This window comes from Rhea americana, unplaced genomic scaffold (genome assembly GCF_003343005.1).
Source record: "Rhea americana isolate MKP2758 unplaced genomic scaffold, rheAme1 scaffold_295, whole genome shotgun sequence".
Lineage (NCBI taxonomy): Eukaryota > Metazoa > Chordata > Aves > Rheiformes > Rheidae > Rhea > Rhea americana.
The window spans coordinates 164,759-191,711 of record NW_028186418.1 but is presented as its reverse complement, the minus strand read 5'-3'; the positions used below and the strand labels follow the sequence as shown (position 1 = coordinate 191,711).

The 26,953-nt window shown below is 56.8% G+C and overlaps 1 protein-coding gene across 1 annotated transcript in view; it reads right to left on the bottom strand.

Annotated features, from left to right (window-relative positions):
- Positions 1 to 26,947, bottom strand: part of LRRC75A (leucine rich repeat containing 75A) — a 30,586-nt gene extending 3,639 nt beyond the window's left edge. Inside the window, exons 1-3 of the mRNA XM_085309263.1 lie at positions 26,675 to 26,947; positions 16,687 to 16,815; positions 8,578 to 8,690 (exon numbers count right to left, since the gene is read on the bottom strand). Coding sequence (XP_085165389.1) covers positions 8,578 to 8,690; positions 16,687 to 16,815; positions 26,675 to 26,932 — 500 coding nt within the window. The 5' untranslated portion in view covers positions 26,933 to 26,947. The remainder of the gene's footprint in view (positions 1 to 8,577; positions 8,691 to 16,686; positions 16,816 to 26,674) is intronic.
- Positions 26,948 to 26,953: the final 6 nt, after the last annotated feature.

Genomic DNA, 26,953 nt, shown 5'->3' with positions numbered 1-26,953 from the left:
AAAAAAAAAAAAAAAAAAAAAGAGCCATCAAAATCCGGAAGGCAAACGTAGCCGAAGCCCAAAGCAGACCCGGGGTGGCCGTGTCCTCCACAACGTGGAGGCAGTTCTGCGTGCCAGCGCTGGAGCTCCAGCTCTCCTCCCACGGCCGGCGTGTGGCTCGGGCTTCGCGCGGCCCCTCGGCCCCCCTCTGCCACGGGGATTAGCCCCCCAGGCTGCTTCAGCTTCGCCCGTACGGCCCCAGCAGGGTTTAGGGGCTCATTAACCCGGGCAGATTCGCTCTCCCGTTCCCACGAACAGCCTGGAAAGATTTCACTGCTCGTCTTAGAGAGATCTGGGGCTAAAGCGGATTTTTTAAATACATAAATACAAATGCATGCAACTTTAAAGCATCTTTTGAGCTTACCAATAAACATATAAGAAATTCCCACGGTTTTACAGTGAAGAGGGAAAGCAGTGGTGGGGATGAGTTATTTTGGTCTCCTCTTGCTCCAAGGACTGTGGCAGTTTTGCTAAGGTCTGCAGTTTTTCGCTTGGGAAAGCCTGGCCGTTTCCTGGCTGGCAACTTCCCATCGACTTTTAAGCATCTCGTTAAGAGCGCACGTGCAGGGTCCCCTCTAAAATTTTAACGGGAATAGTAATCGCTGTGCACCAAGAGCATCCATAAAGGAACCAGACACATCTAACAAGTGGCTCAATTAAATTCAAGAGAAAAAAGGAAAAGAAAATGCACAGTGTTTTTGTCTTTCAATCCAAACCTCCTGCTATCTTGGCCAAGCCGAAGTCCCAGAGCCCTCACTGGGGTCTCCAGGAAAGCCTGGTGACTCCAACTCCTGGGGCTTATGCCCAGTCGGCTTTGGGAGCTAATTTCTGGATGAACAACCGGAGACAGGTGGTGACTGTAACCACCGCTGAGGCTCGGGGATGCGAATGCCTGGAGAAGGTCCAGCGGCAAGGCCAGACCAAGGAGAAAGCCTGGGAGAACCCAGAACAGCAGCCATCCCCGCGGCTTCCCTTCAGCTTCGCCAAGCCTATAAGCACGAGGTTACTGCTGCAGCATCATTTCATTGCATCGCTCTGTAGGTAGGCAAAGAAGTCCACTAAAAACTGTTAAGTAACGAGGTTTTTTGGAAAATGAAACTGAGCTATCCAAAGAAGCAGCCTGATAAACATCTCCAGTATGGCTAAYGAAGGAGAGCAGTTGCATGCCCTACCAGAGCTCCTCAGCACGGTCCAGAGCCGAAGAGGCTGGACTCAAACCTTTTGTAAAAYCACGGTCTTGCTCTATGTGAGAAGCACCACTTAACCGCTTACGTGTTACGTGAAAGTCTGTTTTCTCAGAGATTCTTCCCAACAAGTTGGTTTTAATTTCCTGCTACACAAAATTCAAAAAAATAAGCATTTGGGATCCATCAAAATGCTTTGCTGTAATTATAGTTCTTTCTTTGACTTATTAAGAAAATGTAAATACCCTGTTCTCRGAATACTCCATTTTCTCCCCTCAATTTCCCCCCCCCCCAGAATACAACATATTTACATACTCCTCCTTATAAAACATCTTCCTCTCAAGGAATTTGCAGCATCCTATAGAAAAACTGTGCTGGAACATTTCCAACTAACTCTACTCCGGCGTAATAAGAAACTGCAGCTGAGGCCTCATTAATAATATGTATTTGCAGGAAAGGCAATTTGCATGTGTGCCAACACAAAACCAATCATCAATTTAAAAGAAAAAAAACACTCTGGGATTGCTGCTGCTGTAAATGTCTTCCCGGAAGGCAATTGGGCCAGAAAACAGAATTTGTTCAAGTCTGCATGAAAACAAACCATAGGAACATTTTCTTTAATCCTTAGTGCAGAGAAAAAGGGGGGGGGAGGGAAAGAGGCTGAAAACGCTCTTGGAAATGGGCTCTTATGATTGAGYATATTAAATATATCCAAATATCTATTGGCTGTACACGAGCAACTCCCTGCTACGGAGAAAGGGAGCAACCGCACTTCGCGGCCGGGCGTCCCGCGGCGTTTCGGTCCGCCCACCAGCCGCTGCCCCTCGCGTCTCGGAAACCAGAAACGCCCGGGAAAAGCTCGCAGAGAACGGCAAGCGTGAAACCGGGAAGCGGTGCTCTGGAGCTCTCAGCTCGCCCGCGGCGGAGTCGATTTGCGTCTGCTTTCCTTCTGTTTGAGTCTGTTTTCCCCTCCGACATCGGTATCCGTCCGCCCGCCGGGGACGGGACTGCCACCGTCCCGCTTCTCGTACCTTACCCCCAGGAGAAGATTCAAGGGCATCTGCAGCCGCCCCCCCCGGGTTTTGGGGTTGTTCAGCAGAGCCGGGAGCCGCAACCTGCTTCGCCTGCATCCCGCAGGATCCTCCTCCCGCTGGGCAGTTTCGCACGGAGCCCCGTGCGGCTTCGCTACGAGCTCACGGAGCTGTTTCACTTTACTAGACCCTTCCCAGGGGCACAGGGGCGGTGGAAAGCAGCCACTACCGCCGCTGGGGAGGAAAAGCCCAACACAAGAAAAAGGAGCAACAAAGAGCTTGTTTGACGGCCCAAAGAAAAGCCCACGAAGTTGCCATGAAGCAGATTATTCCATCCTCACTGCCAGGGCAGGATTCTTTCCTTTAGGATATTTTCTGGTACTTCTAGTTCATTTGTTCCAYTGGGGAACAGCAAAACCAACAGTGCAGGCATTTGCCAGAATTAGCGGGAAGCAAAACCGCTCCTCCACCTCCGGGGTTGAGACTGTTTGAAAATCTGGCGACCAGGCTGCGGAGGGATCGAGCAGGGGAAGGAGTCCTTTTACGGAGCGGTTTGGCGAAAAGCCTTTAGCCCCTTCCGGAGCGTGCAGGCTTTTCCTCTAGCGCGCGCACRGAGGGCGTCTAAATACGCGCGCGCGAGCTGCAGCCGAGCCCCAGCAGCCGACAAGCCGGGCGTTCGCTAACCCCGGCGCCCTGCGCCGCGGCAGGGCCGGGAACGGCGAGCACAGAGGGCACTGCCCGTCCGCCACGCACGTCATTCGCAGGCGGCGAGCAGGGTAGCAGCGGCACGTTTGCATCTCCCCCACTCCGCGAACACGAGAGCGGCAACGCTGCTCTGCAAAGCGCCCCAAAGCCGGGAGACGTCTGGGGCGCAGGCGAGCGCGGCCRCCGCCGGGTATCAGCGTCGAGCAAACCCGCCGGCAACTGCTCTAGCTGCCGCCGAGCGRCACTTTGCAGAATTATTCCTTAATCACCAACCTCACAAATATTTGCTCCCCTTCATTTGCAGTGCTTAAAGTTCTGGTCTGTTTTTTGGCTGTAGTGAACACCTCGAACCACAGCRCCTAAGAGCAGGCCTGGCATTTTGCTGGGCTGCGCGCTGCACGTGGCTATCAGCCGGATCAAACGGCAGATCGCAGCTTTGCTGGAAGACGGCTCCCTCCCATGTGGTTTTCCTTAGCATTGCAACAGAGTTTCCAAACATTTCTGCCAAAATATAGAAAATATTCTGCTTTTATGTGCATTGGCTGAGCGCTGCGTGTAGCAGACCAAACCCGAGGCAAGCACCTTCCATAYGAGCTGCTCTAAGCGGTATGTGCGTGCCAGGTGTCTTCGGCACGGCACGTATACAGGGCTTGTTCATGGGAGCACCCGGGAATTGCCCTGGCCAGTTCTGTCCGTCTGCAAAAACCAGGGATGAGCCGGTCACAGCGGCCTCTGGGCGATCAAACAGCYGGGGCGGCAGTGGAGGACCGGACGATGAGACCCACCTTCCTCGGGGTGCRCACGCGGCGTACCGTAACAGAGAGGAGACAGCGTAATTCTTGCTCCAGCCTCCTCGCACCGGCAGCGGATTTGCACCGGGAGCGCTGAAGGGATCATTTGTTGCAGGAGCTACAACTCTGGGTGGCTGCGGAKGATTTTCTTGCACAAACGTCTGTGCTTCCCCCGCCCCGTGAAAACCTCCCTTTTCTGCTTCACAAGGGCTTTGTAGAGAAATGCAAGCAGGCGCCGCGAGCAAGCGTTAAAAAAATCGGCATGCAGCATTCCTGCAGAACAGAAACGTGGCGCTGTCCCRGTGAAACGAGGAGTGGGACGTTAAAAGATCATTCCCGCCACCACCACCAAGCTGCCTGACCTAAGTTCATCGCAAAATCGAAGCACCCGTCTCTTCTGTTTTAACCAAACCAACCCTTACAGACCTGCTTCTGCTCCTCTCCCTTTGCTTTGCCATGAACTCAGCAGGTTTAGCCCCAGCGGACGAGCCAGCTCACGCTTCCAAGGTTTGCAAGCGCAAATGAGGCCAGTTTTATGCCTATGCGACCGGCTCCCAAGCGCAAGGGAAAACATCTAACCCACAGGTAACCGGAGGATAAGAACTGCCATAGCACGCTCGAGCCTCCTGAGCACACATAAAGCCGGCCCAAGCTATCGGTTTCCACCCTTAGCAGGGTATTTTACACATYGTTTTGCATCAGAAGCTCTTACAGGAGCAAAAGGGAGCTCAGGCTGGTGCCCAGCCRTGAAATCGGTCCCTGAAGTGCCCGTTTCAGGCTAACGTTACCTTGCACATAAAAATCCATACTCGATGCATTTACCTTTAGGGCACAACCTGGAGAGCGAGTGAAATCACYAGCCTTCATTTTACAAAGGCTCAGTTTCTGCACGAGTTAAAACATTCAGGCCCTTGTCACCATCGTTTYGATGGGAAGAGCCCCCCGGCGCTGAGCAATCCTCGGGAACAAAACAACGGCCGCTCCAATGAGATACGGGATTTACTAGCCCTAAAGAAAAATTCCCAAGCCGTCTCGACCCCGAAGCTGAATGGGAAGCGTGCATTTTACTGGCAGGCTGCCCCATCTCCTTTAACACCATCACGGGAGTGTTGCTAAAATAATCCACGGGAAAGCAGCGGGAAATCCTCGGCATGCCGCGCACTTTAGCAGGGAAAGAAGAGGAARGAAATTTCTGAAATCCGCAGAAATTGCCCCCCATCCTCCTCTGGGATAATTAAACTCTAATTCCTTTCCTGAACCCTTCAACATGCCTAAAGCAGTTGCAGGGAAAGCGAACTGCTGCATGTTGGGAGACGGGCAGAGCCATGGGCCCAGGGAAAATTTGCCACTTAATGAAGCCATGCTGCAGATTGCAATGTGAGTGTTACCTGGCTCGTTAGCAGTCGGTGCGCTAATGAGCGTGCCTCCAGCAGATGGGACCCAGGAGCACAATGCATCGCAAAGCTGCAGATTTCAAATTAAGAAAGTATTTTCAAGCAACTTTACAGCTCCAGCCCAGGAGTTCTCCGCCAAGGCCTCCACTGCCCGCGCAGTAGGGTTGCAAACCTTAACCACTAGCAGGGACAAAGCCAAAATTCCCATTAAAAGCTCACGAAGCAGAAGACTGTGCAGAAGACTGGGGATGAGGCTGGTGCATCTGAAGTACGTGGTTATGCACTTCCCGCTCCCAAGGCRAGATGCCTCCTCCAGGGAACCCGCTAATGGATCCTCTGGGCAGGGCACGGGCGCTGGCTCCAAACCTTCCCCTTCTGACTCCGAAGCTTTCTTGCAAGACAGTCAGGAGAATTCCTCTCCAACGAGAAAGCAAATGAAAAGCAACAAAAGGAAGAGAGTGAAGAGAAAGAAGAGACAACACAAGGAAGCGTTATCGGCACAGCTGCAGCCTGCAAAGCTACACAGAGAAGGGAAAGGAAAAATCATTCTCTCTCCTCCAGCAACCACTGTCTCATTTTCTCCAGCCCAGGCGATGGCACGCACAGCTCGGTGCATGCAGTGCAAGYGCTGCTCTCTATTTACAACCTCCTTTTGGGGGGGCTGTTGCCGCAGGCACCCCAGTGAGTGGAAATCCAACACACGGGGCTGCGAGCACTGTTATGGGCTTTAATGAGCTCTTACAAGACAGCTGTGGGGYATGATGCTCCCCAAGGCAGGACGTTTTCCTGTGCCTTGTTTTCCCGTCTACACAAAAGACCAAGTGTCCGCTTGCCCGACTGGGGTCGATAACGCAGCCGCGCTGGAGCGCTCTCAGGAAACCGTGCTTTATTCCTGCAAGCTAAAGCATTGCAGGGATGGTGCAATTCAGCAGCCGTGGTCCCTGGACTGGTGTCTGTYCCTGCCACCAAGATTTCTTGTGCAAATCCTGCCCAAAGCATTAAATAAGCATCTACGGATACCCTGAAGCAAAAGTAACTGTGGCTCTTTCGGCTCCGCGGGAGYCGGATTGCTTTTCCTGGAAACAACTCCTCCGAAAAGCCGGCAGCTGGGGAAGGACTCGGCGGCGTGAAGCCTCACGTTCAGCTCCCCGCCGCGTCCCTGCCGCCGTGACGTTATCCCCTCGGGAACGGCAGCCCTCGCCGTCCCTCCCGCCGGCAGCGCCGGCTCGCTGGGGGCGAGTTGCTGCCGTCGCGCTTTTCGTGAATAATTCATACCGTATCGGATTGCTCTTGCAATGCAACCAGCCAGCACAACACTGCGCGTTTTCCCTTGCTTCTGCTGAAAAAAAAAGCTCACAAAATAACGAGCTGGCAGAACCTGATGCCTGTATCATACCCAAAGCCCCGTGGTCACATCTGTGAATTTAACCCAGCTTCCCTGAAAAAATAAGGAAAAGGCTTTTCCTTCCTGAACGACAGCTGCCGACACCGGATCTCTGCCGCCGAGCGCGGTGGGCACCCCAGGGGAGCCTCGCTGGGCGCCGCGGAGAGGTGTCAAGCGAGCCCTGGGCTTGTACCGAGAGCAGCTAATCCGTCACGAACCCGATCCGCACGGTCAGGACCCAGGACTCGGTCCTCCCGGGCTTCGCGGGCRCTGGGGTTTCTGCCGAAGACTCGAAATCTGGATCGGTTCCCCGAAGTTTGGAGTTTGCAAAGCTGCAGCTCGTCTGGCAGTTCAGACATCCGCGCTGACAGCGCTGTCTCTGCGGCTGCACAGGCAGGGTTTCTACATAGTCTCCACTAAATCCGAATAAAACCTATCGGAATCGCAGGGGTAGTCTGTATCCGCTCAAACAGCTCCTCCGCAGGGACAGCCGGGCTGCCCGAAGAACGGCGCGCGAGAAGAGGGAGCAGAGGGAGCGGGGTCTTCTCCAAACGCCAGCGGGAGCTTTGGAGATCGGCCAGGAAGCCCTTGATTTATTGCCTTGATTTATTTAGTTCAGTGAACGAAGAGCAACAGGCAAAGCAAAGGAGCAGAGCAGGCTGCAGCCTGCTATAAACAGCTACAGAAAGGCCTGGGAAACTGTTCTTGCAGGTTTAATTTTTATTTCTGATAAAACGGGCCTGTCCGCTCCCACTCCAGCGCCAGGGACCAAACCACCCCTGCTCGCTACCGCCCCGAGCTGAAGCTCGTTGCCCCGCAAAGAGACGGACGCGAAGAAAACCGCMGGCCGCCGCGCCGAACCGCGGCGAGGGGCAGCGGAGCAGAGGACCGCCGGGTCGCGGCGGGCCGCCGGCGCGGAACGGACCGCGCAAAGCGGGTGCTGGCGAGTCCCCGCCGCGTCTGCCGGGAGCCTCAGCTCACGCCGGGGCCGAAACCTCCCTGAAATCGGCAGAAGGGCTCTTGGGCGAGACGGCACCTCCTCGGTCTCGTTGCTGCTCCTTTAGGGGAAACGGAGCAGTTCTGAGCTGTCAAAAGGCCTCCGAAGTGCTCAGAGAGTCATGCCAAAGCACGGTCGAGAAAACAGAGGCATTTCTCCACTTGTGGGTCTCTAAGCTCGCTGGGGGCCAGGGCGCACCGCGGCAGCCCTGCGGCACACGGGGCTCCTGATCTCCTTTGGCCAYCGCCTTCGGTCTGCTTTCCTCCCTTCTGCCGTGATCTCTCCTCAGACTACGTTCTTCCTAGCAGGGGTTGGTCTACAAACAGCCCCTACTCAACTAGGAACCAAAACTCCCYGGGGAGCACTAGCGACCACCTGGGTACGAATCGCAGCTCTGCTGCACTGCGACTTTCCCCCCTTCTCACTTTACAACAGGTTCTCACTTTACAACTAAGAACATCTAAAGCATCATCGAACTCCAGGAGCCGTATCGCCGATGGAGCTCAATCACGGGCCGCGGGGAAGCCGCCGGGCCGGCTGCGAAGCAGCTGTCCCAGCCGAGGACAGGGTTTTTGTGCCCAGCTTTGGAGGATGCAGAGCTAATAAAATTTCCTGCCACCACCGGGGACAGACTTCAGGTTGCGCGCGGACAGAAAGATGCTGCGGCTGGGGACGCATCCCCTGGAAAGGCACTGAAGAACGCTTGTATGGGATTAAAAATCCAGATATTTGCAAATACCCGCCACGGGTTCCCCGTGGAGCTTTCCCCAGGGATCASGCAAGGGAGCACGCTGCTTCTTCCCAGGGGTTACGCTTCCATTAAGGAGCGGATCGCTGCGCAGCAGGAAGAAAAACGCATTCGGCGYGCCAGGTTTGCAACGCCCGGGCTGCCGAGCGTCGGAGCAAAGCTCGATTACGYTATCACAGGAGCCGGGGCGGAGGGGGCTGCGGGCGCCCCGGGCGAGCCCGGGACCCGCGGGCACCCGCTGCGCCTCCTCCCGCCGCGGCGGGGACCGTTCGCACTCCGCCGCCGCCAGGCCCGAGGGACTCACCAGGCTTGGGGCTTCCTCCTGGCGAGGCCGCGGCGCCGCCACTGCGAGTGGGGGCTCAGGTGGTAGGTCAGCTGCCGGCAGAGCTTCTCCACGGCCCCCAGCGCGTCCCCCTCCTGCGGAGACAAGGGGGAGCCCGGTGAGGGGGCTGCGGCCACGGCCGGGACCGCTCTGAACGCGGCGCCCTTATCGGGGTGGGCACGGGGGGGACCAGCCCCGCCAGGACGGGGAGYTTCCCCAAGGGGAAGCAGCTCCGGGGATCGAGGAACTAAACCCAACGGCCGCCGCGCCGAGAGCAGAGCGACCGCCGAGGGGCTTCGCGGCTGACTGGGAAACTCTCCAACCACACACTGCTTGGCGGGGGGGGGAAAACGTCGTTTTGGTGGAGTTCGAGGTGGGGGGGAACTCTAATTCTGAAACTCTCTGAACTCTGCTCCGGAAATCCGTGCTCCTGCAAGCAAACCACAGCACAGCCACCGGCCTCCGCCGCGCCGCCGGACGCGTCGCCTCAGGAGCGCGGCAGCGCTCGCACGCCGCGCCGCCGGCCCGCGTGCAGCACCCGCTCCGCCTCTCCGGCCTGCTCTCTCACGGCCGGCCGGCGGCGAGTAACCTAGCCCAAACATCGGTAACGATCACAATTACGAAATAAATCAAGGCGCGAGGATGCGTGGAAGCTGCTTGGTTTTACGAAATCGTAAACGAGGCGAGCTTGCGGACGGGGGAAGAGGGCTTGAGTGCGTGCTTAAACCTTTGCTTTTCAACGCGCCAGTTACGAGCGCGCTCAGCTTCCAACGGGAGTTTTAATCCCGCGGTTTGCGATGGCGCTTCCAGCCCGCGCTCAGCCTCGGAGCTGCGGGAACCTCCAGCGGCGCCTGCTCCGGGGCGGAGGAACCCGCGGAGGCTCAGCCCCGCCAACTAGCACAGGGAAAACTCCAAAAGCGTGTTTTATTGCATGTTTTCTACCGGAAGACCCCCCAAAAACACATTGCAGCCCTGCTTTAATTACCGACTCGGTACGTCTTGGGAAGACGAGGGCGTTTGCTGCTCTGTCCGCGTAGCGCCCGTTTGCTCTCCGCCTGCAGCGCCTCCCGCTACCGCCACRAATTTCTGCACCTACCCTAAGTTTTAGCTCCTGTAATCTATCTTTGCGTCTGCGAGCTGTTTTGATCCCTTTCAATTAAAGAGAAGCAAAATAATTTGCCATACAGCAAAGGGAGGGGAGGGAAGCCGGTGAAAAATGCTTTCGGGAGAGCAGCAATCACTCACAGCTGGTGGCGACGCTCTCCTCAGCGCCGAAACGCAGGGTGAATTTCCTAATCRCTGCTTTGCGTAGCTACAGTTCTGCTGCAAAATAAAAGCTACAYGCTGAGATTAGTCTTCAGAGCCACAGGGCTAATATTTACAGCAAACTATTATGTTGCATTTCCTCCCCAAATTGGTACTTGGTTTCCCGGGGCGGGGGGGGTGTCCCAGAAACGGCCTGGCTGGGACTGCTTGGATGCCTCCGAGCGAGGYAGTAAATACCTAAATATCTACATCTCGGCCTTTTAAATCCTTTGCCGTAAGGCAAAAAAAAAAATTAAAAAAAAAAATCTCTCTCCAGACCGGCCGCTGCAAGGCCAGCGCCGGGCGACACGCTGGACCTCCCGCTGCCGCGCAGGGCCCCGCGGGGCGCGTGCGCCGGGGCCGTCCCCCGCGCAAAATAGGTCACCATGAATCACTGAAGAGCCACGACAAGAATTCACRCTGGAACACAGCAGGGCATTGACCCAAGCGAGAGCAATTAGCCGTCGTCCCAGGCCGGAGGAGGGGGACAGGTTTTTGCTCGCGTTACTACACRGTCCCACGTTGCTGTCACTTGCAATCAGCCTCCGGGCAGAAAAATCTGCTGTATTGCAAATCCTAATGCGYAAAAAGTCCCAAAGCGGCCCTCCAAAACCATGCTTTTCACTTAATTAAGCTTTCTTTTTTTCTTCTTCTTCCTCTTCTTTTCAAACTTGCATCTGCTCTGCCTGGGTGCTGCAGGATTTGCAGGCTGGGAATACACGACGCTTGAAAACACGAACGTAAGGGCGCTGGTTGCTCCCGGCCCCGCAGAGCCGCTGCCAGGAGCATCTGAACGAGGAGGGACAGCTGGAAGACACGACCGCAGCGAGCTCCGTCTGCGCACGGCCCGCCGGGGCCGCGAGCCCCCGCGCATCAACCGTCTCGGGCAACCGCAGCCAACACGTCCCCCCCTTCCCAACCTTGTGCCTCAGTTTCCTCAACTGTAACACTCCTTCCCGTGTTCATACAAAGTTTGAAGAAGTAAGAAGGAAAAGACGCTCTGAAAGCTGGCTGGCAGTAACAGCATTGAACCTCAAGGGTTTTTAGCTCACCCTGAACCTGAAGAAAATGCGTAAAAAAGCAACTGTCTCACCAGGATGCAAGACAGCGAACGGAAACGCGTCCTGGCATCGACAGCCTTCACCACTCGGGCTGGAAAAAAGGGCGCCCACAGCTCCGGCAGCAGCTGGGACTGGCTCAGCAACACCCGCGGGAGCTTCCCCGAGCCGCCCGGACTCCGCGGCTGGGCAGACCGCTCGGGGCCGCCGCCGCGCTCGAGCCGTAGGGATCTGCTTATTAAACCACCCGTTTCCGCGCAGCCAAGCTGCCAGCGGGCCGTTCACTTGCTGAAAACTCACACTCGCGCGAGCGAGGCTGCAAACAGGTATTAAAACACCCGTCCAAGCACGTGAGCCAGCCAGGGCCAAACCCGCGAGGTGCCAGCTCCTCCTCGCACCCGTTTCGCAGGCGCTCTTCAACGCCGAAGGCAAATAAACACGGTCCCGAGAGCAGGCAGGGAATCGATAYGTCTCCTTCCTAGGCAGTCAATTATGTTCTGATTAAAAGCTAAATGAGCTGAACTCAAATGTCAACCACCAGCAGAAACCATCAATAAAACACGCTGGTGCTGTTTAATGAGGGACCTGCCTCTCGGCCCGTCCTTTCCCGGCGTGACGCTTGCTCGATTTTATCGGARCGGCTGCAGGTGCCGGTCCGGCAGCGGGACCGACAACGTCGCCCCAGACGGGGGAACAAAACTCGCCTCCACCAGCCCTCGCCGTCGACTGCTTGGCCCACCCTGGGGGGACATCCGTGTCCCCAGCTGCTCCGTGTCCCCAGCAGCCTGCGGGCTGGCCGGCTCTGGGGAAACACCCTCGGCAAACGCTTCCGCAAGTAGCTCGTCCTTCCTCGTCACACTTTTCTTTTTTCCTAGCAATCCTTCTCGTCTTGTGGTTTTCCGGGAGCGAGGGCCAGGATCAAAGTCCGCCTGACCCAAGCCGGCTTTGTGGATTGGTATGATTAAGGCAGCTGAGAATGCGAAAAAGACTTCTCGTCCCTCCGCACGCTGCGGCGACAGCTGCAAATGCCGTCCTGCCTTAGCCCRATGCCATAAACACACTCTGCACCCGGGAGAATTTCGGTGTCGTGGATTAGGGAAGTGCTGCATGGGCTTCCCCAGGCAGAGCGGCTCCTCCACGTTCGACTCGTCTGCACCCGACAAAAAGCCTGAACCGAGAAACCTAATTCCACCGTCCAGGGAAAGCCCAGATGTTCAAGGGAGATACCAGATAGCCGGAAAGGCGGTTACTCCATCACACCGCCTCCGAGGAGGGACAATAAAGTCATACATATGCTCAGATGGGCCGATGGCCTGGGAGCAAATCCCGAGGCGCCCCGGCAAGGCGGGCAGCCCCAGCCTCCTCTTGCCAGCTTTYTTTTCCCCTCCTCCCTAAGGTTCTCCAGCCTCGATTTTGCCAGTAGTGATATCATCTAAGCTCCTCTGGACCTTGCCATTATTCAATTTTAACCTTAATAAAAAAAAAAAATCTGCAAGGAAGAAACCCTCAGTGCAATTTTCCCCTGTTTCCAAGGCTCTCTGTTCAGCTTTAGCTCACACACAAGAGCTTGAAAGAGAACATCTCTCTTTCTGTAAAGAAAACACRAGCAGAGGGCATGACATATTAAGCTAGGAAAGAGCGAGAGTTGTCATTAGCGGAGTCTGAGCTTCACAGTCCACTGCATACTGCAGGATGCGTTAATGTATTGCAGATGTCTTAAATACCCATAAAGAGCGTTCTTCACACTTGGAGCAATACTGGCAAAAAAAAAAAAAAAAAAGAGCATTAATACAGAATATAATTGATTTAGACAGCTGAATCACCATTATCCCCTTTGCTTTTATACCAGGTATTGGGAGTTTAGAGGTTCTGGCATTCAGAAATCAGCTTTCTTTTACGATGTACGGAGCTCGGCGAGGCGACGAGCTCACCCGCCGGCCTGGCACCCGGGTGGCCCTGCCACCGCTGCCCGTCCGAGACATCTGCTTTTGCTGCTCTGTAATTTGATGTGATGTCAGYGACTTGGAAGGATAATTCGAACCCAAGATCAAGTAGTGACACACATGGTGGGAGAAGAGGATTACGTGCTTGGTTTGGGGATAACRGTGCAGAGCTGGTGGTCCCGGTATCCTGACTCTAGTCACCCTGTGGAAGTCCAATTTATTCGTACCGTGTCTCAGCCACAGGCCACAGCCCAGTAAATAAGAGGAAAAATGTTACATTAGTTTCGATGGGGTTTTAAAAAACGCAGGACATACATAAAAACCCAACAGCAGCTGCAAGTTAAATCCTTCTGCCACGGAGCTGAAATAGGATTAGAAATACATTATTTCATCCAGGTCACAGTAGCCAGTTTTTCTTTATTTGCTTTCTCTTGCCTTTGCGGGTGACAATTTCTATACCCAAAACCGCACCGAAAACCTAGTCAGTGTAGAGCTCAGGCGGGAAAAAAGGCATCCGAGCCAGGGATGCAGTTAAGCGTGTATTTCTCAAACGCCACAAAAGTGAACAAGAAAATAGATCTTCACTCTACCCAGAGCTACACGGGCAAAGCCGACTCTGCTGCCAGCACCAACACGGCACCTTTCCGGCTACGCCAGCCGCTCGCGTTGGAGAGGTGCAGGTTAACGCCACCAAAATCCCCCCTCGGGTTTCTCCCGGGCAGCTCTCAGCGGTCGGAAGAGCCGTCCCGGGCTGGGGCTGGTCCGGAGGCCGGGGCACGCGCCCCGGGACGGCAGGAGCTGGTGCCGCAGGGGCAGCGAGCGGCCCCCGCCCAGGGCTTCCCCCTCTCCGCTCCCTCTCGCTCGGCTCAACGCTTGTCCCGCGTTCAGCGAGCCTCGGACAGGAGGAAAACCTGACCCACTCGCCATCGCGGTCGTCAGGCGTCCGCACACACGGCTCCGCTCTGCGCAAAAAGAAACCGGTTTAGTTTCCCCATAATTTACAGCCAGAGATTTCTGCTGGCAAAAAGAGCCAAGAGCTTTTGCTCAGGGTCCTCTGCTCCTCATGCGGTTGTGTTTTCRGCTCCTTGCCTCCCCATCTCTCCAGGAACGGAGGAAAAAACGTGGCTTAATACCGGGAGGATCCCGCRTCGGGAACGCCAGGCGCCCGGCGGTACCGCTCGACACCGCTTTCCCGCRCGACACCGGCTTTTCGCTGACCCGAATCTGTCACCCAAAACGCGAGCGCCTCGGGGAAGGCTGGGATCTGCCCGGGGGCCGGAGCGGCTCAGCCCTTACACTAAACGCTCCGACATCCAAATGAAAACTCACCCAAAAGGCTTCCGGACTCGGCCTCATTCGAGGCACTTCGGGCTCAGCCGGCGCAAGCTGAACTTGTTGCCCCGCTGCTGGTTTGAATTTACTCCCTGGAAGAAGCCCCCGCCGAGCGGCGCGGAGCTGCAGACACGGTCGAGGAGCCCGGCCAACAGTTCCTGGCCACGCGCAGCAGTACGTGTTTACCCAGAGTTTGGAAAAACTGTTCAAATTTTATTTTAGCTCAGAGGAGAGGCCGAGAGGTCACCTTTAAGCTGAGGCTGGTACAAGTAGAGGCTGAATGGAAAGAGCGAAGTAAAGAAGGCCAGAGAAATGCTCTGGGAGGAGGAGGGCGAGCGGCCCCGGTGCTTTCYGGGCAAGGCACAAAACGGGCATGGAAAACCTGCGGCTCGCCTGTTAGAGCCTGCAAAATTTCCTAAAGCCAAGCTTTTCACCCTGGAAAACCAGCGAGACTGCGGGGCCCGCAGCAGCAGGTCTYGGGCAGGACGCAGGACCGAGGTGTGGAGACGGAGCCCGGGGGCGAGGGAGGCTCCGGCGCAAGGGGCACCCAGAGGCGGGCTCCGAGCCGGGCGCGCGGCGGCCAGCCGGGGCCGGGCAGCGCGAACGCGCTCGCCCCGGCACACGGTGCATCGAGCCGGTTAACGGGCACCAGGGTCCAGCTCACCCTGCTCTTCCGCCCGGGCTTTCCCACCTCTCGCACGAACTCCGCACGGACGCGGGCAAGTTCCCAGGTGCCTGAGCCCAGCGGTCCGCGTGCGCTCGCGCCGCGGGACCCAACAGCATACCTTCGGCTTGCAGAGCAAAAGCCAAAGCTGCTGCAACGCTCCCGGCCCCGAGCTTGCTCCTGCTCCCTTACGGCGCTGCCAAGTTTCTGCCAAAGGAACAAACTGCTGGTTTGAGAGGGGTTCGGGGGCAGAGCACTGAGACACAGCTTCGGTGGAGACGCGAAGGAAATCRCCGTCTCGCAAACCCCAGCGGCCAGACGAACCGCGCGGGGAGCCGCGCGGCAGCCGGCGTTCGGCCGCGGAGCGCTTCCACGCTGCATCGGCGGCCCCCGGTTCCTTTTGCAGCGAGCGGCCTTGGCCGCGACTCCCTGCTCGTCTCCCAGGGCGAAACGTGGAAGAGAAACCCGCTTAGTCACCAGGGCCTGCAGAAGGGTAACTTCAGCAGGGGAGCGGGGCCTCTCGCTCTGGAAACACGCCTGTCAAAATAGGTTTCTCCAGTTTCCCATCTCATCGCCCTGCGGGGGAGGAGAGAGGAAAGAATTTCTTCTCCGTAAGAAAAGAAACAGAAATACATTGATATCATTGGAGCCGGAGGTCCACCGAGTCTGCGGGCGGGACCGGAGCCAAGCGCGGGTTACGGCACTGGAAGGACGCCTGCTTGGCTCAAAGCTTCGGTAGCTTAKGGGACCCCGACAGCAAACTCGAGGGGTGCTGTGGAGCTCCCGCRCTCCCGGGGGGTTGTTGCAATGGAGATGCCCCGTCAGGGAGCTCATTAAACCTTCCTCTGGGCTTTCTGGAAAACATCAACCAGCTTCTCCCTAAAATTCACACCATTTGCTTTACATGCTACTTCTATTCCTGACCAGCGATGTACAGAGAAGAAAAACCCAGCCATGACACGCAAACCCGCAGCTCCTCCGCACTCCGATCTGCTCCCAGACAAGACGAAACACACAGAAACGCCCCTCGAGAAGGAAAGGCACCGGCGGCCGGCGGGGGGAGCGGAGCCTGCACGCCGCTGCCTCGCTCGTCCTGCGTCCCGCGCGGTGCCCGCGGAGGGAGGCGGCCCCCTCGGAAAGGGGATATCGCGGATGGACGCAACCCGCTCGGCTCCGACGCRCACCAGCTCGCCGGGACCGCCGCACCGGAGCACCTCTCCTCCSAAAATCACAGGTAGGGAACGGCAGCACGGGACGACCAAGAGGTCAAAACAAGACCCACACGTGTGTTGAGCTGCGCCGACGGAGAAACCTGCTCCCACCAGAGCCCAAGCAGCAGCTCAAGGAGAGGGAGAGCTTTTGGAAATCTGGCCTTGGAGGCACTGCCAAGGACTCTCTCRCAGTCTGGGGTCACGATAAATATTGCACAAGGGAGAGGAACAGGCTGTTATCCTTGCAAGGTAGGGTYTGTTCCTAACGGTGCAAGTTCTTTAACACAGCAAATGGCAGAGGAAACAAAAAGCGGCTGAAAGCAGAAATAATTTGCAAACAAAGTACCGAGACCCAAAGTGCTAACATTAACTGACTTTCACTAGGGCAGCTGGAAACCCTCAGATTGTGCAATCGAACCACCACTTCCGAGCTGGCCCTCTCTGCTCACGGGATGTACAACCCCGTGCTAACCTGGATGACTTTTCTCTGGCGCTCAAAGGGAAGCTTCCCATCCCAGCAGAACTTTTTTTCCTAAACCAGGTCAGTTGTGGAGGTGTAACGGGGCAATGATACCTACCGGTTTGGGGCAGTGGATGTATCTAGCAAGGCTGATGATCAAGTCATGGGTGATTGGATCCACTAGGTTTCGAAAGCTGGCGTACCGATAGAGGACATCATCCAGAGAGGTCGACTCCATTCCTAAGTCCTGCGGAAAACAGGGTAGAGGGGCAAGATTAGTTGTGCTGCAAAACCCAGCTGCTAGTGTGGTTCTTAAAACTCCCCTGCATCGGTGGTCTCTATCAAGAAGCCAACAAGAAAGAGATCCTCCCCTCCACCCTATATAAGGAAGAGGCACACGTGCAGGTCACCCTGGGGAAACGTGCTTTCCTTTGCTTCATCTGCTCTGYAGAGAGGTGTTGGGGCTGCGGGGCAAACACCCAAATGCCTTCACAAGCCACARATCCACGGAGCCAACGGTATGCAGTAGCCCCATTCTCCTGCTTGCAATATGGTAAAAATCAAAGATGACTCCGGCAAATGTGACAACCTGACCAGCGTGAAGSTGGGCCTGGAGAACCCGGTGTAGTAACAGTAGGGCTCTGTGGCTGCTCTGCGTGGAGAAGAAGGAGCGAGCCTAGAATTGCAGCATGGGAAACAGGAGGATAAACTGGGGGTTGTGGGGATAGCGAAGTGCTGGAGTCGACTGGCAGGGGACGAGGTGGAGGCTCTGCCACTGGAGACTGGACAAGGACGTGCCAGAAACAACTTAGATCGAGCCGATTCTACCTTGGGGATGGACTAGACCTCCTGAGCTCCCTTCGGAGACTATTTTCTAAGATTTTCAATCCTTAGACATAACAGTTTGAGGAATTTTGGCCCCAGGCTCACTCTACGAAATGCATCAGCGCACAAGGTAGAGGAGGGGAAGGGTTATATATAGTGCATGCCGTTCACTTCGAGTAATTTAGCTCCACTGTTTCTCGTTCCTCGGCAGCAACCGACCAGGGGATACAAGCGTGCTCCTCCCGGCTCRAATGCCACTGCCATGAAGTCCACCAGGCTGCCCTGCTAGGACAACCCTTGCGAGAGCCTGCTCCCACAAGGAGATACGCCTTGCGGCCCCATCCTACACCCGCGCTCCAGCAGCTCTGGGTTAGTTTTCCAGCCCTGTCGTTCTGCAGCAGCTGGAGCACACCATTTCATTCCCCCTTTTCTTTTAATGTTTGACAGGAATATTTCAACCATCAGKCAGTGATGAAAATCCTGTATGAGAAGCTCCACCAGGTGTGAGGAAAACGGCTGCTGGTCTCCTGCGAACAGTCACACCRGAGACGCAGGCTCATGCACAACCACGAGATGCCCAGTCCTCCTCCCGGAGCTGGTGGCATCTGCCATGAGGAATTTCATGGTGTTTGGAAAAAATACACATCTCTGCAGGTGAAAATGTTTGCAAGCTACGGCCAGGAGACTTCCAYGGAAACCTGCTTGAATTTGCACTTTCCACCTTCAACAAAACAGTGTATTTTGCTGTAATTTCGTTTTGGTGGAAAGGCTCTGACCATCTCGCAGGAGTACACGATGGGGGAGCCCTCCAGGGCAGCAAGAGGGTTGAACATGGGGCAGAAACCGTTGAGGGTCCGAGACGCTCGTATTCCCCTCCAGCGCCGCTCCTGCACCCACAACCTGCCCCGCGTCCTCCAAAAGCATCAGCTCATTGAGACGGCTCCGTTCCCAACCTGACCTCTACAGATCCCGTTCCTGCTACTCCCAAAATAGACGCATTTATCAGAGAAGYATTTCAAAGCCTTCCAACACCTCCCAGCTCCCAAAAGGCGCTTCCAGAGCACAAGCAGACAGCTGCAGAGGGGACATCCCACGGGAAGAAATGGCCTCAGCAAAACCCGCCAGAGCCCTCGGCATCCACCTCGCTACCAACRCCCGGCGAATGCGGGGAGGAAGGAAGCGGGGAACCTGCGGGAGACCAAGCTGGAGCACATCCTGCAACAAGTTRAAGGCTGGAAAGGACCGAGCCACAAAAATGAAATAGAAGTTGCAGGTGAGGAGGAAACGAGCAATGCCAGGAACAYGCACCACGGCGGAAGCACGCAGAGCTCTGGTCCCCTTCTTGGCGAAAAGCAGGGGTCTGCAGAGGGAAAATCCGGGAGGTGAGGACCCCGAGGGCTGACCACTCTGGTGCTGAGCTAGGGAAAGTGAAACCTAAGTTATTTATAAGACGCTGGTAATAGCAAGGTGCTATTTGACCACATCGGAGTCTCAGTCTGGCTAAGTGACTTAACACAAAAAAAGAAAATCTAAGTGTCAGATACACAGCACAGGGCTCGGACAATTTTACTCACAACCACCTTGCAGAAAGCAACCCTTCCCGGCTCTGCCTTTATGCACAGTAAACTAATGACTTGTTATTTATCGAACATTTTGCACTTCTGCAGAACTTCTCAGGTGAGGMCATCCGAGCATTTCACAAACGCCAGCGCCCTTTATCACCCACATCTACCAGACCCGGCATTTAGGAACGCCGCGGTCTCCGTCGCGGGCCCGGGCGAAGCGGCGCGCTGAGACGTCGCGCCCTGCCCGGACCAGCCGCGAGCCCCTCTCAAGCCCGTACGACGGCTAAAGCGCCGCAGCTCCCCGTGCTCCCGGCAGAAACGCGTTTTTTACCCACACAAGTCAACGCGCGGTAGGGGTGGACACAGCTGCAGCTGCAGGAAACCAAAACTAAACAGGCCAAGAAAAGGGAACTCTACACGGTTAAAAAAAAATACCATAAAAGATTATCAAGGACTTAAGTAACTCCCCTTAGCACGTGCAACGTGGGGGTAAAGACCAGGCTGAAGGCAGGCAGAAAAACTAGAAATAAAATTCAGGAGTTGCAACYACCCAAAATTAACAATTTATGACTCCTATGAGACCCAGCTTACCCCTGACGGCCGCACATGCAATTTGCTGATAATTAACAYTCCGAGTTCCCTTTCTCCTGCCCCCGGTGCTTTAATTCAGCAAGTGCAAGCAAATAACACCTCGGCGCTCTGCAGCAAACCGGAGCAGGTCCTGAGCTCAGAGATGCTCCGGTGCTAATGAACTGCTCGCGGGAAGGCAAATTCTTTGTAAGTACCGAAGCTGCGGTAAAATGATTGTCTTCAAAAAAATAAATAAATAAATAAATCTGTTCATCCTCAAGAAAGGGGTCTTGTGGCTGGGGAATTACTCAAAGCAGGGATGAGGCAGGTAAAAATAATAATAATAATAATAATAAATCTGTGGGGCTGTTTTCTCTTGATGGGAGCACCAAAGAAAAAGCCCTATAACAACGAAGCCAGACGGACACAGAAACCAAGCAGTCAGTGCACTGAACGACTGCAAATGTATCTTGTTTTAAAAAAAAAAAAAAAAGCAGCTCTATCGATTTACGATCTATCCCACGGCATCTGCCAACTTGGCATTAAAAAACAAAACAAAAACAAAACAACAACAACAACAAAAAAAAGACTTAAAATCTCAGCGCAGAGGTCCAGAAACAAGCCGACTGCCCGCGCCGCCGTCCCCGGGAGCAGCGCGGCAGCAGCGAGGCAAGCCCAGCGCCCGCCGGGGCCRCGCACCGGTGCTTGGTGTTAATTAGCCTGGAAGAACCAGCTCGTTTGCTAACGACCACCTTCCYGCTCGAGGATTTTGGCACTGCAGAGACCCCAGGCGACTGTGCAGACCCAGGCGCGCTCTGCAGCTTAGGCTCTTTTGCAAGAAGAAGGGAAGGAAAAAAAAACCCAAACCCCAGACAGATGGAAAGAATTGGGCTGGGGAGAAACTGCTCACCGAGGGCGCCGGGTCTGAGCGAGGCGCGCCGGCACCGAGAGCCCTCCGGTCCAGCAGCCTCGGGCAGGAGGATCCCGCCCATCGCCCCCGCCAGCGCGGGCGGTCGTTCTCCCAACAGCTGGATTTGGCCCACGGTCATCKCTGTCTCTGGCAAACGCCACGCGCTCCCGCGGGAGCCGATTTGGGGGCGAGCGAGGAGTAATCCTGCTCACACAGCTCTGGACACCCCAGGATCTTTCAGGATCGAGCCACGTTTAATATCGTGCCTCTTCCCTTTAGGCACATCAAAAATTTGACCATTTTCTCTTACGCTAACGTTAAAACGTAGAACCAATAAACCGGAGGCTTTCTCTCCCTCTCCTTCTCCCTCCTGGGAGTTTACGTTTTTCGCAGAACCGTCCCTGCCTCCCTCCTGCTGCACATTTTTTATGCCCAAACGTCTTCCTGAGCTGCTCCCTCGGTCTCGGCCGCACCAGGGCTGTCTCTTCCCACCACATGCAATATTTTAAAGCCGCTCAAGGCTGAAACTTGCTCGAGGCCAAGCGATGAGCTCATGTGCAATTTAATAACTTCGCACCAGTCCACGCTGTCAGCAGCAAATCGCAAATCTCTGACTCTGGAGGAGACGCCCAGCGCCTGGCTCGAAGCCCTGCGCTTCTCTGCGGCGCGTTCCCTCGCCCCGGGGGACCTTCACCCGGGGAAGCAAGAGCAGCTTTCGGGCAGCCCCACGCGATTCCTTCCCCTCTCCCATCGCCCGTGTCGTCCCCGCGATGTATCTGCCTCGTTCCGTGCTTTAGGAGGCCGAGAGGAAGCCAAAGCGTCCATCAGCCCTTCTGGCAGCTTAGAAACAGGACGACATGGGCAGAGGACTCGCAGCCGCYGGCCACCAACTTGCCTTCGACCTCCGCAGGAGGAGTCTTCTGCAAAGGCAGCGACGCAAGGGTACGGGATTTCCAAAACAAAACAAAACACACACACGAGGAACGAAAAACTTCGACCGAGCAGCAGGAGGAGTAATGCCTCCTCCACGGACCTGCAGGGGAAGCTTCCCAAACAAGGCAATTAAAGGCCTAAGAAAATACAATTATTTTGGAAAAAAAAAAACCCCACTAGCAGCAGCAATGGGGCTCATGACACATCTATCGGCAAAGAGCYGGAAAGGGTGCGAGGAGGTTTTGAACCTCTGCAGATCGGCCGGTCGGCTGGCRCAGGCCGGGGGCCGCTGCAGGACTCGCAGACATTCGCGCCAGACGCGGTTTTGGTTTTCTCCTTCGCTCGCTCTTGGAGAACAGGCGAGGAACCGGAGAACTGGAGGACGTACGTCCTTACGGACGCTTGGAAAGCAAACCCGGGCGGTGGCGACCCCAAAGTTTGTGCGTCCACTGACAGCACAACAACGGAGCTAGCAGAGCGGCAAAGACGGGCTTCCAGGAGAGAGCACCACGTAATAAAACTGCACGTGGTTTGCTGTACGAGGACTTCAGCCAAAACCATCCATTAAATTACTCTACACCAGACCAGGATAGTTCCCCTCGATTATAAAAATAAAACCGGCCCCCCTAAAAAAATGGAGAAGCAGAGATGTTATGAGAGTCGATACCCACTGAGCTAACGACCTGCAGCCTGTTCGTGGCTGGGGGAGTTTTAAAGTCATTTTGGGCCTTTTGCTCTGCCCAGCCGAGYTTCCACGCGACGCTCGGGCACCCGGGGCAGCGAACTGCCCGGGCTCGTCCCCGCGCCGCGGGAAAGCGGCCGTGGGATTTCCGCCCTCCTGGCGGGACGCGGCGGTTGGGGAAGGGGAGGGGATATTGCAAATACGCCTGGAAAAAGGCTCCCGTCAGCGTGCGGGATACAGCGGAGCGTGGGGGGAAAGAGCCGCCAGCCCTGCTGCCCCCRGCCGTCGGCGCTGGGGTCGCGCCGGGCTCCGACCCCCGTCCCTTCTGTAGTGGCAAGTGGAGTGGATTTACCGCTTAAAACCACCCTGCCGCGCTTCACACCAGAGCCTGGCTACGTCCCTCCGCAGCAAGACGAATATTAGAGCTTTTGCAGTGTAAAACCTCAGCGGGAGCAAGATACAGGCGCATTTTAACCCAAAGCCGTCACTCGATGTGCTCTTGAGGCGGGCAGATAAGRTGGAACCTGACACTGAACCCAAACCTCCCCGGGCCCACGCGCACCACGATTTACCCCGAGTTAGCAGCAGCAGCAGCCRGCTCTGCCCGGGGGACGGCGCCTGGCACCTACCCATCAGCTGGAGGAGGCTTCCAGCGAAAAAGCAAACCCAGCAAAACTCACAGCAAAACTCATTTTCTTCCTTGAGACAGAGCAAAAGGGGAGGAGGAGAAATAAAGCTTTGCCCCGCCGCTGAGGGCTTGCAAAGGCGCCCGGCAGAGCAGAGGTAATTAACGGGGACGACGWGAATTTCGATTTGCAGATCCCGCATCCCCGTTAATCCCAGGCACGGCCGGCAGAGCCTCGTAACGGGGTTCGGAGCAACGGCWGATCGATGCACGGCGCCGGCGCGCGCGGGAGAACAGCCTACACTTCGCACGATAGCCGCGGCGACGGTAACGACGGACGCTGATGGGGAGCCGTACCGAAGAGGACCGCGGGTCCCGAACGCACGAGCACCCGGCCCGCGGGCCGGGGGGCGTCTGCCACCCGCCGACCGGYGCAGCTCCGTCTGGGGACCCGACGGAAAGGAGGAGCCCGAGCGCCCGAAAATCTGCARTTCCCCAACCCTCCTTTTCTTCTTCTTTTTGCCCCAACATTGAGAAAAGGYGTTGCAAAGCCAGATGTTTAAAGATGCTTTAAAGACGCCTTTTTTCTCCCCCGCTTACGCCAAAGTACGCGAGGCAACGGAGCGGAGCGGCCCGTCAGCTGGGGCACTGGTAYTTAGCAGAGCTGTGTATATATTTTAAACGCATTTGCCCTAACACGCAGCTCTCACGCGAGCGACGCAGAACGACACCAGGCCTGCGGATCTCGCAGCTCGTGTCAGATGAGCGAAGCAGGACGCGGCCGCTGCCAAAGTTTTAAGGAAAGTCACTGCTGAAAGCACATAAACCCCAAAGAGCCTGAGGTCCTAATGCAGCTTTCAGTGGAGCCCGACTGCCTCCACGGCAGGGAGTCTAGTTTTGAACRTAAGAAGTTTGGGGAAGTTTTACTTTGCCGCTAGCCGGCACGCAGCGTACCTAGAGGTTTTATTGTCCACGTTTTGAACGGGAGTTTTCATCTCGGCGCAACGCGACGGAAGCCCGAAGAGCAGAGAACGGGCTTCTGCAAATGAAGTGCTGCCAGTTCTCCGTCCCCCAGCAGAGCAGGGCCATCCTGCGGGGCCGGGCGCCCGCGGACGCGCCGCCCGCCTCGCGCGGGCAGGGAAGGCGAGCGGCGGATTTCACCAAGCGGCGTCCACCTTCCGAAACCCAGCAGGAAAAGAGCCTCTTCCCCCACGGCTTCGCGCGCTGGGCAAAACCCCCAGTCACCAGGGAAGGAAAGAGCTGCACCGAGGTCAAACCTGAGCCGCGGGCTGCAGTGGAAGCAGGCGGTGCCAGGCCTTCTCGAAGGGGCAGCGCGTCTAATTCCCGGCCGCGGGAACCCGAGCGGGGCCGGGACGCCCCGGGCGGCGGCGGAAGGGACGCCCGGCTCTTCGCAGGAGAAGGAGGCCCGCGCGAAGCCCCCCGCCGGCGTAACCACCCTCCGCCGCYGGCGAATCCCGCAGGGAGAGGGGGAAGGAGCGAAGGCGGCGGGGACGCGGGAGAGGGCGTCGCGAGGCGGCGGCCGGCTGCAAAGCCGGGCAGGCAGAGCGGAGCGGCCGCGGCGCGGAGCCGCCCCCGGCTGGCATTCACCGCCTGCACGTCCTGGGGCTGAAGGGTTAAAAAAAGAAAAAAAAAAGAAGAAAAAAAAAGAAAAAAACCCACAAACCCTGGGGGGACGCYGGAGGTTTCGTCAGCGGAAACCAACCTAATCCCGAAGCCGCGGAGATGCTCGCGGGCCAGCGGCGTTTCCCAATTGCCGCTTCCCCTCCGCCGCGGCCCAGCACCCCGCATCCTCGACCCGGCGGCACCCAAAGCAGCCCRCTCGCCCCGAGGAGCTGCCGGGGCCGGCAGAGGAAGAAAGAAAGGGGGAAAAAAAGAAAAAAAAAAAAGGTAAAGGAAAAAAGGAAAAATGAAAAAAGTTTTCAAAAGCTTTAAAAAGTAAAAATAAATAAATAAACAGATGAACTAAAGTCTCTCTGCTGGGCACGCGGTGGAGACGGGCGCCAGCCGCGACGCCCGCGCTTAATCGGGGCAGCTCCTCGCGGGAAAGCACGGAGGATGCCCGCGGCTAAATCGCGGGAGTTTCGCTTTGCAAGAGAGAAACTGCGTTTCCTAACGAACACACCGGTGACGGGGCGGCTTATTGCAACCTCGGCAATTGCAAATGCTGTAAAACATCAGCGATTTCAGCGTATTTCTGCTCATTGGCCGATTTGTCCGCCAGGAGCAGGCCGTGGGCAGCCGCAGCTGGGACGGCTCACGGGGAAACACAGCAGCGCGCGGGGCAGCGCTTTCCTTTATTATTATTATTATTATTATCATCATCATCATCCTTTTCTTTTTTTTAAGGATTTTAATTTTTGCACTGTGTGCTTTGGGTTGCCTCAGGCTCGAAGCGGTTGACGGCATTTCCAGAGCAGAAGGAAAGAGCAGCCGGTAGGTACCTGTGGCCGAAGAGCCGGCCGCTGGGTCGGGCTGGCCGCGCAGAAAGGCGCAAGAGCGCGAGGGTTATTTTGCGGGAAGGCAGCAGGACGTGATTCCCTCGTGCTGGAGACCGTTTCTGACCGCTCCGAGGAGCAGCCTCGAGGCATGTCGCTCCGGCTGCTATTCACGTTTTTTGGGTTTTTTTTTTGTTTTTTTGCCTTTTTAAATAAAAAGAAGCCTGCTTCGCATCTCAGCGCTCGCAGGGCTGCTCGCCACCCGCGAGCATTTTGCAAACACTAATTAATCCTTCCGACAGCCCGTAAAGGCGACGGCGTCGCTCCCGTTCCCCCGGGGGAGACCCCGGACGGCGCTGCGAGATGCGAGAGGCCGTCTCGGCTCCCGCACTGCGGCTCTGCGCCCCATCTGCCTGTGCGTCCTGGTTATTGCACCCGACGTTTTTTGGGGGGGACGAGAGGACTATATAAAACTCTGCTAAAACGAGCCCCCGCCGGCTTTCCTGGGCACCTTCCCGCAAGGATGCCGAGCGCCACGGCCTGACCCAGTGGCTGCACAGCTGCCTTTCGGGAACAGGGCACACGCGTGCCGGGGAAAAAAGCGCCTTATTGCACGAACCCGAGCGAGTCGCGGCAGAGCTCTGCAGAACGGCAGCACAGGACRAGCAGGAGCAGCCGCGTTTCTACGTGGACGGACTGACACGCAGCTGATCTGCAGAGCAAAGCAAGCAGCCTCCTGACGCACGGGGAGGCCGCGAGCGACGTCTCCCCGCGTGGCGGACGGGGTTACGCCGAACCCTCGGGTGCCTCCTGCCTGCACGGCCCCTCGGCTGGAAACCCGAGCTTGGCGAYGCTGGCCCTGTTTTTATTTTGCCTGGAAAACTTGCTGGTTTTCAGAGCCCAGCGTACCCGAGAGCCTTGGAAATTCCCAGAGTTTTAGCCTTTCTGTCACCTTCTATCAGTACAAAAGGTTAAGCGATAATTTGCCGAACGCAGAGCTCGGCTCTTCGGCCGCCTCTGTGTTTGCTCCGATCAGCGTGCCGCCGCGCTGCTTCCCGGCTAACGCCCAGCCCAAACAGCCGGGCACGCGGAAAGCTCTCGGCCTCTGGCTATTAATTCCCCGCTTTTGCGCAGGGTCTCGCACCGCGACTTCTGCAAGCCCGAGGCAACGCGAGCAAAGCCCCGCCGAGCACCGACGGAGCAAGGTGAGAAGCGAAGCTGCCAACTGTTGGGTGCCTGAAAAGAGCCGATTCTCAAAAAAAGAAAAAATAAACCCAAACACCCTGCTGCCTTCGCTTGCCTCGAGCGTCGCAGCTCGGCTCTAACCACCGAACCTCCCGCGAGCCGAGGGGGAACSCGCGCGAGCGCCGGCGAAGGAGCAGAACGCCGCAGCAGGCCCCCGGCGGGCGCGAGGACCCCGCGCCGCCCCTTAGCCCTTCTTCCCCCCTCAAATTACGCCCCGAAATTCAGACCCGYGTAGAAGAAAATAAAAATCCAACCAACCAACCAAGCGATCGGGCTCAGCTCTGCGCGGCCTCACCTGGCGCAGGTGCCGCAGCAGCTCCGTGGCCTCCTCCTGCCTGCCCTGCTTGGCCAGCAGCAGCAGCTCCTGGATCAGGCAGATGCGCCGGTGGTAGGGGGGCAGGCTGCCGCCCCCCCGGCCGAACTTCTCGCCGGACTTGGCCACCAGGGAGGCGAGGAAGTCGCCGCGGTCGCGGGGGGGCAGCCGCTTGCGGGGCGGCGGGGGGCTCTCGGCGGGGCCGCCCGGCGGGCAGCCCTTGGTCTGCCGCGTGCCCATGGCGTGGGAGGGGGGTCCCGG